At 41.5% G+C, this 15,547-nt stretch overlaps 1 protein-coding gene across 1 annotated transcript in view; it reads left to right on the forward strand.

The window, feature by feature from the left end:
• zfyve16 (zinc finger, FYVE domain containing 16) overlaps window positions 1-15,547 on the forward strand; it is a 32,611-nt gene that overhangs the window by 6,976 nt on the left and 10,088 nt on the right. Inside the window, exons 3-7 of the mRNA XM_074689837.1 lie at window positions 1,522-3,491; window positions 5,867-5,963; window positions 14,206-14,382; window positions 14,472-14,608; window positions 14,689-14,896. Coding sequence (XP_074545938.1) covers window positions 1,522-3,491; window positions 5,867-5,963; window positions 14,206-14,382; window positions 14,472-14,608; window positions 14,689-14,896 — 2,589 coding nt within the window. The remainder of the gene's footprint in view (window positions 1-1,521; window positions 3,492-5,866; window positions 5,964-14,205; window positions 14,383-14,471; window positions 14,609-14,688; window positions 14,897-15,547) is intronic.

Here is a 15,547-nt window from a genome sequence, read left to right on the forward strand (position 1 = left end):
TATATAATAAATTAATTAATATACACAGGATATAAACTGTATATGAACACAATTTATTATAATACCCATTTGATTCAAGACAGAGACAGAACACTATTAAATTAAGACAAGGAACTTTAATTATAAAACTGTCAACATGAGAACTGTAGTTTAAACCAATAATAAATAAGAACAAGCTGTAAACACAATAATAAATAAAGAAGTCAAACTGTAAACACCTTAAATAAATAAGTCAAACTTTAAGCACAGTAAGCAGAAAAAAAGTCAAACTGTGAACACACAATGAACAACTTACACATCGTTAAAACGCTGTATTATAGTCTTACATTAGATAATGGTGGACGTGTGAATTAACAGTTGCATTTATCTTTGTTTATCTCACAGAAAAGCAACTTTCCCAACGTTAAAGCATCGTTCTATAGTCTTACAGTAAATAATGGTGGACACACAGACACACAGGAGCAGGAGCGACAGAATCTCCGCAAAGCAAAAAATTTTTATAATCGGCAACATTTTAGCTGATGTTGATTAATCGGTGATAGGCTATAATTGGCCCGATTAATCGACCTGACCGATTAATTGGTCGGGCTCTACCTTAAACCTCAATAGTGTTTGTTATTTTGCTTCATAGAAATACTTCAATTCATGGAGGAGTAATCTTTATCACGAAATACCAAGTGTCAGGGATCTTTCTTCCTGAGTCATTTCCGACCTTTACTCTTTTACCCATTTATTCTGCCTGGCTGTAACATGTACATATATATAAACATATATGTTTTAAAATATATTCTAACCTGTGTATATAATTAAATTATTCAGTCAGTTTTAATTTGTTATTATCTGGTCTCAAGGTGAGATACACTTAGAAAACAGTCAAAACTGAGCACAGCTTGGTGAACACAAGTTCACAAAGTCATATTGCACCTTGTGTGATTATGCTAAGTATGGCTGATTGCAGGTTATAGAGGGGGTAATCTTTACATGACACACAGCCCATAAAAGTCTATATATTTTCTTGCCCACTCTACAAACCATCTTACCTCTGATTGGCCATCCTTCTGGAGGCCTGTCTGAGGGCGGAGCCGTGAGCAGACCTTGGTGTTTGAGGCCCACCCCTCTTCTAATTGAACCATTGTTATATTTTTTGTTATTTTTATGTTGGTCAGTTTATAACATCTAAACTTTTTCTAAGCAGCTGATACAAATTAATTTTTAATCATGTGGATCAGTTTGTTTATCCCAAGGGCCCAGGTCAACACATCTCCTGTTTTTTTCCTTCAATAAAAGCAAAAATCATACAAATACATGGCAACAATTCAACAGAGAAAAATTTAGATTTTTTGATTTTGCAGACAAAATAGTTTCCATTAATTATCTGTAGAATAACTTTCAATGGAGCGGTTGTGTTAGCTGAAGATAAATCCTTTGTGTGAGATGTTCCTGTTTACTCTTAATTTCTTCATCAATATGAAAGTTTTTGTTTTCTACACAACTGATCTTTGTGTGTCTTTCCTTTTTCAGAGGAACTTGACTGTAAATCAGTTTTCCTGAAGCCGTCTGTGTACCCCTTCTCCTCTCTGGGCTCTCAGTGTTTATCCTCCGAGGCGTCCACCGTCCCACCAAACCTCCCTGACCTCAACTCTCTTCATTATGGTTCTGCCACCAGCTGTCCCGACCGCTCCAGCACTCAAAGCCGCAGCCCAGATGACAGGGAGGTCAAAGGTCAGCCTCTCACCACAGTGGACCTCCTCTCCTCTGTGGACCGCAGGACGGCTAAGAGCTCAGCCCCTCCATGTCCGGACAGGGCGCTGAAGCCAGTGTGTGACCTGGTGAACGACACCAGCTCGGCCATCCTGGTGCGGGCAAACAGCCACGATGCTTTCGGTGAGCTGGACGCCGTGGAGAAGCAGATGGAGGAGGAGGAGGCGCTGCTGGTGGACTTTGACAGCCCTGTGGTGACGGCACATGTAGAGGAGCAGGGACAGCCAAGCCTCAGTGCTGAGTGTGGAGACTCAAAGGAGGAGCAGCCGTCTGCAGGGAGAAATGAGCCGCAGAGCGAGGGGTACTCTGCTTCCCTCAGTCTGTTGGACGTTATTCTTCCTGCTGCGGTGGAGCGGAGCTGTGAGTCTGCGGATGATTCAGTATCAGCTGACAAACAGGAGGAGGACTGTGAGGAAGCAGCTGCTTGTACAAACCAAGCAGTGACTAACTCCTTAGACTGTGAAATGAAGGACTCTCTGCTTGTTGAAAGCACTAAAGAAACACCAAAAACCTCAGAGAACAAAAAGGAAGAGTCAGCAGAAACCTCAGATAGAGCCGAGGCGGAGTCTCCTGCAGGAGGAGCCTCAGAGAGTGAACAGATGGGTTTATCCTGCCTGCCCATCACTGTGTCCATGTGTGGTGCTTTGGTTAAGGCGGAAGAAGAGTCAGAACCAGCTACAGAGCAGAGTGAGGAGGCTGAGAGCACAGAAGCAGACTCATTGTCAGCTCTGGAGGCCCGGGAAGGCAGATCACATTTAGAGGAACCCACTGATTCAGCGTCAGTGTCCCAGCAGCTCGCAGATGACAGGGCGTCACCAGAGGGACAGCACCTCTCTCTTGAACCTGCTCACCACGCTGACCTCGCGTCCTGTGATCGCTCTGAGCCCAGCCCAGTCGACCCCCCAGAGTTTGGTTTTGAGTATCTGCCTGAGAGCGACCAGGCAGAGCTGCTGGTGACCGACGAGGAGCTGGATGCATTCCTGCAGGCGCACGCCGAAGCTGAGCAGGGCCAAAGCGGGGGAGGCGGTATCGCTTGTTGCAGCAGTTCTGAGAGTTTTGCTCCACCTGAGAGTCAAAACGGAGCTCTGGAGGAGCTGAGGGGTTGTGGGAGGGAAGATCTGGAGGGTTTATCTTCTCCAGAAAGTGACAGAACAATGTGTGTGACTGTCGAGGGAAGTTCAAACCCTGGTGCTCCATCACAGCTACAGCAGTCTCACAGTCCTCCTCAAGAAGAGCTCTCCTCTGGGATAAATCATTCACCGACCAGCAACGCTTTCCACTCTCAGCTCAGTGAAAGCCCCGATCAGCAGCCCTCCTATGGAGGTGCCCGACCCAAACAGCTACACTGCCAAACCCGATCTTCACCAGCAGGAGAAGACGCAGAGGAGGAGACACCTGGTGACTCTCCACAGCAGCCAGCAGAGGATGAGGAGAGTTCTCCCAGTCTCACAGAGGAGCACCCCAACATCAGGGACCTCAGCCCCATGCACCCCCATCAGGAGCCTCAGGATTACAGCATGGGCTATGATGAACTATCAGAGCCCCCACCGTACCCCGGGGAGTCACCCACAGAGGGCGGCAGGCCGGCAAACTGGAAGAGGGAGGGAGGAGAGGAGCTGGGGAGCAGACAGCCCGCCTGGGTGCCTGACGCTGAAGCTCCAAACTGCATGAACTGCTACCAGAGGTTCACCTTCACCAAGAGGAGGCATCACTGTCGGGCCTGTGGGAAGGTACGACCAGTCTGCTGTTTACAGGGTCAAACTAAAATGTTTACTTTGACAATATAAGAAAGAGATTTGCTCACAAGTTCTAAAATTTTTAAATTTCCCTGTTGTGGGGTGAAAAAAGGATTATCTTAGTAACAACTTAGTTTTCACCAGATTTCTGCACGAAAGTTATCTCGACAGATTGAAATAACAGTTATAGGGCCGGGACAAAATGTTCTTTGATTTTTATTTGTAAAGTACTTATTCAATTAATCTACAGTTTTAAACTTCCCTTCCTAAATTTACAGTGTTCAAATAACAAGTGAATATATACTTGAATCTTGACTTTGACTTCCAAAGTGCAGGATTCATCCTTACATTAACCAGATACAATAATTTATTGTTATATGATTCTTTTTCAGTATATTAAATATCGTGGTATTCTAGGGATGACCTTTCACATTTGAAACAATATGGTGCTGATGTCCGGCACCCGGCAATTAGTATCAGTACTCAACGGTACCAACTTTGGTACTTTTGTGTGTTTATGTGGTAGTAAATAGGGGTGTAATGGTACACAAAAACCACAGTTCAGTACATTTTCAGTACAGTATGGAACAACGCAAAACCATTTGCTTGTTTAGCATGTTTATTAAACCAAAAACTTGCCATTATACAGCGAGGGGGGAGGCTCTTCAAGCTCCGGTTGGTCGTTAGCAGCAGCCATGATGCACAATTTAGACACAAGCTCCTGTGGCTACGGAAGCTCTTTGATACTCATCTTCTGATTGGCTCACCCTGAGACGTCACGTCCACATGATACGCACATGATCGCAAAGCACGAATCACAGACCACTTTCCTCATGAATATTAAAACGCCTTCCCTGCTCAGCCAATCACAGACGAGTACTCACGTGAATATTAAAGAGCCATGGAGCAGTTAGGCACGGATACATGTACCATTACACCCAAGTAATAAATATTTATTTGTTTAATAATAAAATCCCAAAATGTTTCAATTACGCATATTTATTTCTCAAAATAAAAACTTGTCATGCTGTGTTAGTGTCCAGCTCAGAAAATCGCCTACTCTTCAACCCCTCACAGTTACAAGGATGTGTTTAGATACTGAAACATGGTACTATTTGATTTTACTTTAATTGGTACTCGGTACTACAGAAGGAATTCGGTTGGTACCTATAAAAGTATCTAACTGGATACTCATCCTTACAGTATTGTGATAATATTGTTATCGTTGGCGAAGTAACCATATTGTATTTTATCATTACACATCCACAGATTCTAAACTCTAATGGTCATGGAGCATAAAGTATGTAAAACCCTGTAGAATAAATAAAAGACATTATACATGAAAGCTTAAAAAAAGAAAAAAGGAATGAAGAAAATACAAAGACTGATGCTGGTTTCTGGGATATCAAGTTTAGATAGCTTTTAAAGGATGTCTAGAAACACTGCCGCCTTATATTCCTTATGATTTACATGCAAGGAAAACATGGGCTGAAGTCTCACAGTAGCCTGCTGCCTTGAAAGAATAGGGTGCTACTCTTCTACCTCTGATTCTCATGTGGGTTGAGATAGCAAAGACAAAACATGTTGAAGATGTACAAGAGCCAGTAGAATATTTGGGTCTGAGGTGTGTCCAGTCTATGGCAGGACAGGTTTTTGTGGGGGTTTGAATCAGGCAGTAATGTGGTAGTTCAGTGACTTTTTGTTACCTTTCCTCTCACTGGTCATCCTCTACTCTGATAATTCAGTGCACACAACCCACAGCAAAACATGTTGATGGTTCAACCCAGGGAGCTTTAAAAGATTTAGCTTCACTCAGAGTGATTGTCATACTGTCCATGGTTTTATACAGTCTGTGGTTAAAGACTTGCTGTTGGTCTTTTTGTTGATAATCAAATAGAGACCAAAAATTTTAAGCAAGTTGTCGTATTAGCAATAGTTGAGGATTTTTTTCTCTGTAGATTTCAGAAGTTAACTCAAACAAAAAAGAATTAGTTTTAAATGCTTGTTTGTCAGAGAGTGGAAGTTCCCTTTGTGTCTGCGTGTTTCATGAATAGTTAAATAAAGAAGTTACGTCTCAGCACCAGATAAAGAACGATGGATTCACTGAGACAGAGGGAGAGGAGTGAGGGAGCATGAGTCAGCATTTCTTTTTCTAGCTCTTTCCGAGATCCCGGCTGAGCCGTGCGTCCTAAAGATGGAGCTAAGTCCCTTAAAGGCCAGTGATTAAACAGCTTGAACATGTTATCAACACGCTCTGCAGACGGCCATGTTTAGATTAACTACTCACTGCTGGGTGTTTACTTTCTGCATGCAGGTTGACTGTGCACGCTGCTCTGAAGCTATACGTTGTCCTCTCTCGTCTGTGGCAGGTTTACTGTGCCGTGTGCTGCAACAGGAAGTGTAAGCTGAAGTACCTGGAGAAGGAGGCTCGTGTGTGTGTCATCTGCTTCGACTCCATAAACAGAGGTAAGATCCTGCTTCAGCCTGATCCAGGATCGGATTGGTGTCTCTTCCATGTTTGAGACATTCAGCTGCAGCAGGATGATTGTTTACGAAAGTGCACAGTCATCCGGGAGTTTGTAAGAAACTGACAAACTCCTGAATGCTTGCTGAAACAAGTTGAAATCATAGGATATTTTTCAGCACATCATGTTACAAGTTGTGTTAAGTATCACAGTTGTATATTAAAAACCGTGGGAGTTTTCCAAAAGATGCAGATCTTTGTGGACAGAGTGCATCTTTTTCGCGTTTTTTTTTTTGCTTCAAGGAGTAGAAGTTATTTAAAAGTTGCAAACAGGTAGAGCAAGTTTTTTAGCAGTTTGTTTTTAAAACTTGAGGAACTTGACTTTCAGTGCAGGAAGTCATGAGTTATGCAGGACATTGCTCACCTGTTTGATTTGATTCCTCCAACGCTGATGCATATACAGGTAAAAACAGTCTAATAGCTGATTAATGTCAAACAGACAACACCCTTCTCTGTGTTTCTGCTGTGACACTTGAGGGCAGAGCAAACCAAACAGAAGCAGCTGCTTCTCACACTACAGGGATTTGCTTCTCTGTTACACCCATTGACTGTATATGGAGTGGGAGTTGGCTCTTCCTCCCAATGTATTTTACAATCCCCGGAAAAAAGTACACAGGAACAGCAGCTGTCAATCATCGTTAAACATGACGTAAAGCCTTGTTTTTAACTTCTTATAACTTATGAAAATGAAACTTTTCAGAATACAGAGGACCTGTAAACCAGGCAGCCAAATGATATTTTCAAATCACTACAACAAAAGGATGTGAGAAACATTTTTACGAGGTGTATTCATTTTTTAAAGTTTGACCACAGCCCATCTGGAATGACTGGGGAGATGGATTTTTTTTAACCTATACTGCAGCCAGCCACCAGGGGGAGCAGTTTTTGTGGCCACCTCATTTCAAGCCAAGAATAAGATGACGTCCATTCTTTTTTTTTACAGTCTATGGTTACACCTTACTCTACCTGCTTCAGTATCTGAAATCTAAGATGAGTCAGTTTATAGGCTGTAGCTGGGACTTGTGGCCAAATGAACAACTGTAAATTGTAACTCCTCAAAACTTTAGCGCAGCTACTTCTGTGACTAACTTTGAATTTCTGACAAACTTGTCAAAACAAAAGTCATCTGTTGTAATGTTGTAAAAAGCAACTTTACTTTGAAAAAGACGTACCAAGAAACAACATGCTGTCAGATGTTGTACAACCCAAACAGGAGATAAAGAAACAATCAATGACTGAATGACATAGAAAGGAGGAAAAAAAAAACAAAAAACCTCAGTGGTTTTTTTGGAGGGGTTCAGGCAAAAAGTGAATGTTTTATTATTTTTTTTATTATCAACCTTTTTTTAACCAGGTAGAGAGATCGAGATCTCTTTTGCAAGGATGACCTGGCCAAGAGGCCAGCAGCACAACGAAAGAGCGAATGAATAGGAAAAAAGTTTCTTTTTCAAACACAGCTGTGGTTTGTTTTGTGCACTTGATAAATTCTGCAGTAGTTGTTAAATATCAGGGTGGCACAATGAGTGACAACATCATTGAAATCAAATCCTGGAGGGGTTACACATCCCACCTGGCCTGGGAGCATCGCAGAATCCACCAAGAGGAGCTGGCGAACTTTACTGGAGAGACGAAAATCTACTACCCCGACCTAACCCTGCACAGGTGGAAGACTAGAAAAGCACTCAGAGAGCGCAGACTTCTATCAAGCATATTGTGACTTTAGTCTAACTTTAATGTTATACTCCCTTTCAGCAGACTGTCTGCTACAATTTGGTGTTAGTTGCAGGTTTGTACGATAATTAGTTTCCTGACAGTGTTGAAAATTATGATGACCCAGTACATATTTCAAATTCAGGATCTTAGTATCCAGAATGTTGCCAGGATCTGGATCGTACTTTTACATCTCTCAGAAATTATGGTGACCTTGTCTTGTATTGTTTTGCAAAGCAATCATTTATCCTGGAGTTATATACACTTATTAACACATAAAATGGCCCTATCTCACAGTGATAAAGAATCCTTTGGATCCAAACGATGATCTGGATCACCTCCAAAATTTAATCAGTTCTTCCTTATCCTGTTTTGAAGATTCCCTGCAAATTTCATCAAGATCCGTTTACTTTTTTTGTTATGTTGTTCACAGACAAACAGACAAACTCTCCCAGTAACATAACCTCCTTGGAGGGGGTAAAAATGGAAATAGGCTTTTTTTTGTCTTTTCCAGTGATTTCTATAGCGTGTGTGATGATTTGCACTTGAGTATTATATTGAGATAGTTTAGGCCTGTACATGTTCAGGATTTGGTGTCTTTTTTTAGCCGCTCTTACAGATTCCTTCTATCAACCGTCTTATCAATAAGAAGTGATTCTTTTCCTCTTTAATATCAGCATCCGTCTCAAATATCCAACTCTTCTTCAGCTCTATTTCCATCCTCTCCTGGGAACCTTGAGTTCACCTCTGCATCTGAAAATAGAAAGTCTTCCACGAGAAGTCATTAAAACTTTATCACATTCAAGAAACATTTTCATTTTGCTAGTGATGAATATTTAAGGGGCAGCACAAAAACCGTCTCACTAAGTGGCTCAGGGGCTTCTCTTTACGTCACTCTGAACGTCTTTTAATAATTGAAAACTGTCTTATGAAATACCCTCCTCTCAAAAACAAAAGCAGCACGATGTTGTGCCAAATCCTTCAGAGGAAAGTGTTTCAAATCAGCTCTTTTTGCTCTTGTTGTGTACCTCAGTGACATGTTGATAAAAGGTGTTTCAGAGAGCTTCAAAGACTGCAGCACAGACATGGAGAGGAGGAGGGAGGGAGGGGAGGGGAAGATGGATGGAGGGGCAGGAAAGAGGGGGAGAGAGTAATAGCAGGACACTGGCATTTGTCCTTGATTACGTGTGTGTGTGAGTGTGTGTGTGTGTGTGTGCGAGAATGCTTTGAGACCCGGCTTACGCAGTAGACATGTGATGCTCACACACATCGGCTAAATTAAGAAGAAAGAGGTGATCCACTTTTGTGGCTGCTCGACACTCGAGCGCTATGACGTGATCGCTCCCTCCTCTCGTCACCTCCCTCCTCCTCCTCCTCCTCCTCATTTCACATCAGTCCCACATCAGTGTGGTGTGCAGCATGTGAGGCGTATCGCACACTCTCCAGCCCAGAGCTAACGGGCTATCAGCACTAAGAGCTGAAATACAGGCAGGGAGCAGGGATGGTGTCTAAAGTCAGACTCAGGAGTAGACTCACCGTGCTGAGGACTGGTTGGGTTTTAGCAGAGAGGATGATGAGGTAAGACACATCTTCTGAATACTTTTTAATCCCCTAGTTGTGTTTTTGTTGCTGTTTGTAATCCGTGCAGATATTGCAAATCCCAGTTTTGAATGTTGGTGCAAACGGGATGAGACAGAGCTCGATTTATGCAGAGATTGTTTTTGTAGCAGTATATCGGTGCTAAACTTAAAAAAGAAGTCTCTGCGGGATAGTTCAAGTAGATTGCCTCAAGCTCCTGATGACTTTTTTGTGCCTTGTCATCCTTTCCTTGCAGAACAAGGTGAAACAACTCTCCTGTAGTGATGCCTTGTGACTAACAATATGCTCCTTCCTCTTAGAAGCCAAACCAGGTATTTTGAAACCTGGTCTCTATTTATACATGCTTCTGGTAAATTATATTCAAAAATTTAGAAAGTTATTTTCATAGTTTTCTTCAGAGAGGCTGTAATGTCATCCTAATGAAAAAGCATCAGGGGAAAGTGATTATTTTTTCAGCTTATGGGCTCAGATTTTCAGTCCGTACAAAGGAATCATGGTGGAACAAACCTTTTTGTTTTATCTCAAAGAAAACAGTGTTTTTTGTTCTTTTCAAAGTCATCAGACTGCTACAAACAATGAGTATTAACGTTGCATATTGTAGCAGTTCCTCCTCTTGTCAAGCTTTTTCAGTCTTTCACACCTTCTGCTTTTTGCCTTTTATTACATTTTTTGACACTTTGTTAGGAGTCAATTGATCTTTGACCTTGGCTTATTATGGGGCCAGTATTCCTTTCATATCTGTGTTGGACTTTTTTTCTGTCTGAACTAAAATCAAAGCAAGTGTTCTCGTCTTCTTTGAGTAAAAAGATGTTATTATGAGCCTCATCAATGATAAAGTCTTATTTCAAAATATTACAGACAAAAAGGGTCTTATTATTCTATTTAGAGGAGGGGCAGTGATGATTAAAGGTTGGTCCAAATCAAAAATATGCTCTAAACTAGTTAAAACATGTCAGATGTTTGTTTTAATGTGTATTTTTCATGGTTTCGTTTGAAGTCATTGTATTTTTAATGACATTTCTACCGTTTTTAATCAATTAAAGATTCAGTCCCATTGGATTGTCAAATAGTGTAACCAGAAAAGCATGACAAGTCTTCAAAAATTCACCTTTCTAGAAGTTCAGCAAGCGCACTGATGAAGTACATTATTCGTTATGAAATATTATCATTAGGTTATTTTTTATTTTATTTCTTGACATTGATGTTATCTGTTGTACTGAGCAGGTAAGTATGCTTTAGACATCAGAGTTTTCCCTATTTTTGGGTAAGTTGGTTTAAAGTGATTTTAAATTTCATTTTTACAGTGTGGCAGACTGAAAAACAATACACCAATTTACATTCAGCAGTTTCACAAACAGACCGAGCCAACTATTTTTTGGGGGGCAGATTATTTAAAGGAATTGAGGCATCATTTTTGTTGTCAATATCTTGAAATAATATGTGTAATTGGACTTGCCAATTAAATGTGGTTCATATTTTGTCTAATGAGACTTGTTTAAAAATAAGACATGACCTTTTAATTGGATTTCTATGTTAGCAGCATGCTAGAGCTCTGTCGCAGTCTGTCAGCGTGGCCTGGGTCTTCTTAATTGTCCTGCCCACAGAATGATCTGATTGGTTGTTACATCACTTGACTGTAGATGTAACTGTGCTGTAACTGGTTTGCCGTCAACATGAAGTTACTGTGTTGAGTAAAATTTAATGAAGAATTTTATCTAAGTTGTAATCCTCTAAATGCTGACGCAAATGGTTTCATTTTAAATTTAAAAGCACATCAGTCCCCGTTATCTGTTAACAGGCTCATAAACATGATTGGTATTGATTCGGTATTCTTTATTATTTAATCAAAAAGAATAGATTTGAAACAAAAAAAAGATTTGTAAGGAAAAGAGAATAAGGGAGAAATGGAAAAAATGAGATCAAAACAGAACAAGTTGCAATTGAAAAAAAAAGTTGAGATCAAAATACAGACTGTATTGCCAATTAAGACTGTAGCCAGAGGCTATCAACTTACCTCCAGGCATTGTGTGAGAGGGAAGTGGTGGCTGGCGCTCGCACTCAAACCAACCAATAGAAACTATTCTCTCATCCACCAGCGTAGGCCCCGCCCATGAATTGCAGTAGAATTCGCAAGCAAAACTTTGGAACTTGCAAGTAAAGAGGACTGATTTATAAGCAAAATGGAAAGAAATATGTTCTCCGTTATTTTCCTTTCAATTGCAACCTGTTCTGTTTTGATCTTGATTTTTTTTCCCATTTCTCACTTATTCTCTTTTGCTTACAAATCTTTTTTTTGTTTCAAATCTATTCTTTTTGATTAAATAATAAAGAAACAAAATTCTCTCCATAGATCAGTTTCAGTTTCTGCCGTGAAAGCTAATATTAGTTGACCCCAAGATTGCATGTTGCTGGATTTTTCACGAATCAAAATAGAAAAACTGATCAGTAAGGCGACTTCATCCAAAGAGTCTGGTCACTCAGATTTAACAGTTCCAGAAGAAGCATTACGTTTATCATGAGCCCTTTTTCCCACAACACTCCTGATCGTTTCAGGACAGCCAGCGCTTGGTGTTTGCCAAAGTTGTGGTTTATTTGTCACTCAAAGTGAAGTGATGTCAAACTCACTGAAAGTTTCAGGACATTTTCAGTCTTAGAGTGCATGTGTGAATACAGCTTTACAGGTTTATGTTTGCAGATACTGCAGAAAAACTGAAATCAAAGCAAGAATTATGTTTCATTTCTATTGAATGGTCTTAGTCGACTTAGTATGAACCACATTTAATCGAAGAGTCCAGAAAATGTCTCATTTCAAGATATTAAAAGAGAAAAATGACACCTGAAGGATATCTTTTCCCCCCTTTGGAAGGTATTTTTATTAAAGCTAAAAGGCGTCATATATCTTAAAGTAAGACATTCTTGTGTACTTGTTTGGTGAATGTGGCCATATTCAGTCTAATAAGACAATTTTTACTGAAAATCAGCTGTAAGAACTTGCTTAGATTAAGTTTTTGCCGTCTATCTTTAGACATATCTTCTGTTTTATAACACTGTCAGACACTCACTTTAACAGTCTGAGCCTTTGAGATGAAAAAAGCACCTCCTTGAGAGACTGGATGAGCCCCTGGGGGTTTCAAAACGGCTCTTGCAGCTTGATTTATGGCTGCAAATAGAAATACTGCAGCTATCTCAATACTTTGTAAATGTATTCGTCACTTAGAGCTTAAATTTGGAAAAATAGTTCAGGTGTAAGGACACCAGATTGTTCCTCATCAGTTGTCTGAGTTATAATGTCTGTGCTGTGCTCCTGACATGCTCCGATGCCTTTGTCGGCCGCCCTGTAGTTGTTGTAGGTACACAACAGATCGATAAAGATCTATGATGCTTAATCAATATAATGTAGACGAGTGCCACATCAGCACTCTCTGTGAGTGCAGCAAAGCATTCAGAAAGCCTCTCAGTCAAAACCTGCTCTGCTCCTGGAGCTAACAACTCATGTCTGCCCCTTTCTCAATAACCTTCATTCATCTGCACTCCCAGAGGCCAGGGGACCATTCAGGTTTTCAGTGAGATAGGTTTTTCAACAAATTGTGATTCAACAACAACAACAACAAAAAGCTCCTCTGCCAGGAAAAAATCATCATGCAGCACCAGTGAAGTTCAGGAATATCGTGCTTGTGTCACATTTCTGCAGCTCCCAAACACAAATTAGTGATCACAGTAATAAGAGTCACTGCCTCGTGGTCATTGCAGTGAGCATGCAGCAGCCCACTGTTTTCTGTCCTCCGGCCTGGTACAAGTCATGCTCTAAACCGTATCATCAGCAGCTCCAGGCACTCTGTCATTTCAGGAATAATCACCAGACGCCTCAAGGATCAGAGAAAGTTAACTCAGAGAAACTTCTTCATGCTCAGATTCAAAGACTCAGGGTCACAAAATTAGTTAAACAAGAATCCTTAAAGAGGGGGTATTCTGCTTTCCTGTGTCTTTAAACATGGATATAAAGTAAAAACGCTGGTTGTTCAGATTTTCAAATCTCTTCCTATTCATTTGTTGTTGAAATCCCTGAATCTGTCTGACCAAAACTCCACCCCTGACAGGCCTCCAGAAGACTAGCCAATCAGAGGAAAGGGGGTTTGTGGAGTAGGGAGACAGAGGCTGAAATAATGGTTTTATAATTATGGTTGAAATAACGTTTTCTAAACACACAAGTGAGAGACTAATAGAAATTTTTTTGGAGGGGGCGGCAAGATTTTAAGGGAGCACAAGTGGGATAAAACAAAGACTCAGAAAAGCACAATACCCCCTCTTTAAGCCTGCCATGAAGCAGGAATCTCATTTGGGCATTAGTTAAAGCAGTAAGACATTGGTTAACTTCCTACCTGCGCAAGTTGCTGTGATTTATTTTCACAACTGTTCCAGAAAGATTCGGTTCAGGACCAACATGGACAAAAACTTCACCTATTATTCAAAGGGTCTTTGATCCCAGTGGGTGGATCAGGGAATGATAAAACACTGAGAGATTCTTTGTTTTTTCAGCTGTAGTTGACATGCTTTGGACTTGATTTTATGTCTTTCATTTATTCTATATTAAAGGTGGAAAATAATTCAGCTCTGCAGCAATTTGAAATTTGAATGATATCATGAAAAATAAGCTAAAAGTACCTTTTACATGAATGTTGTCATGTTTTAGACTAAGCTTCATTTTCACTCAGTCATAACAGGCTGAAAAACTTTACCATCACCCTCTAGGAGGAGCTACAGGACAGGTCAGGGTTACAGGAGACAGAAACCCTCCTCCAGACTGTTCCATGAGTGAGCATTAACCTGAGACAGACACTAAATGAGCACACCTCCATGACTCCTTTGTCCTTGCAGCCCAGGCCCTGGAGCGGATGATGAGTCCAGCAGGTCCCAGTCCGAACCCCAACGTCCCCTCTGAGTACTGCAGCACCATCCCCCCTCTGCAGCAGGCTCGAGCCGCCGGCACCCTGAACTCTCCTCCTCCCACCGTCATGGTGCCCGTGTCCGTCCTCAAACACCCAAACAACGACAGTACGATCACTTCTTAACGCTGATGAAACTCCTCACTGCTCTGTGTGTTTTCATACCCTTGACAGGACTGTGTGTGTGTGTCTTATCAGGTTGTCCTCGTGAACAGAAGCGTGTGTGGTTTGCCGATGGTATCTTGCCAAACGGAGAGGTGGCAGACACCACAAAACTGTCGGTGACAAGCCGCAGGAGCTCACAGGAGTTCAGCGTCTCCCCGGACCAAGCATCAGTAAGACGCAGAAACATTATTTATGTCTCAGTGAAAAAATGAATCCAGGCTGTAAAACGTCTCTCTGTTGTGTCTTTCAGCCTGGCTCCACGGGCTCAGAGGTCGCAGTCTCCCCTCCTGAAGCTTCTGGGACAGCCGAGGTGATTCGACCTCCCGTATCGGGTCCGTGGGATTACGCTCTGCTGGCTGGAATTGGTTCTTCCGTGAGCCGGGTTCCTAGTCTGCTGCCGGAGAAGGAGGACGAGCTTCCTCCGCTGCTCATCACTACAGGAGAGGATGAAGCTGGAGGTCTGTTTTATCTCAGGGTTCAAGATCTTTTGATTCTTCCAGGCAACATTTCTGTTTGATTTATCCCAGGTTAGCGTTTCCACCAGGTGTTCTGGCTTGTTACAGTGAAGTTTCCACCAAGCAGTTCAGTTCTGCGCGCTTTGTCACAAAGAGCCACATGCCAGTTGCAAAGAAGATGAATTGCTCGATATCTCTCATATTTGCTCTTTGTTTACTGTGTCGCATTTTTTTCCTCATTGGATTTATTATCGTGGTACATTATGTTGCTCTGCTATGGCATCACGCCTTTATTGAACTGATGCGGCTATTGGCATAGGGCTAACACGCCGACTACCTTGAGAGGGCACAGGTGGCTGCAAACAGGACCAGGCTTAACCGAGCTAACCTGTACCAAACCGTACTGATCTAAACTGGACTGCTTGGTGGAAACGGGTCTTAAGATGACTTGAGTTTCCACAGCTAATTGTTTTAACTGTTAAAGACAGTTTATCCACAAGCTCTGTGTGGATCTCGGACACAAGATAGACCAATAAAGTATTCCTGAATGAATAAGATAATATCAATTTCATAATCCCGGGGATACTGTTTACAAAAGTTTGTACAAAAAAGTGAAAGTAGAAAATACAAAAATACAAACTGTAAGTTAATAAC

This window comes from Halichoeres trimaculatus, unplaced genomic scaffold (genome assembly GCF_033239565.1).
Source record: "Halichoeres trimaculatus isolate MK-OKI-2021-1 unplaced genomic scaffold, fHalTri1.1 fHalTri1_scaffold_16, whole genome shotgun sequence".
NCBI classification, from domain to species: Eukaryota; Metazoa; Chordata; class Actinopteri; order Labriformes; family Labridae; genus Halichoeres; species Halichoeres trimaculatus.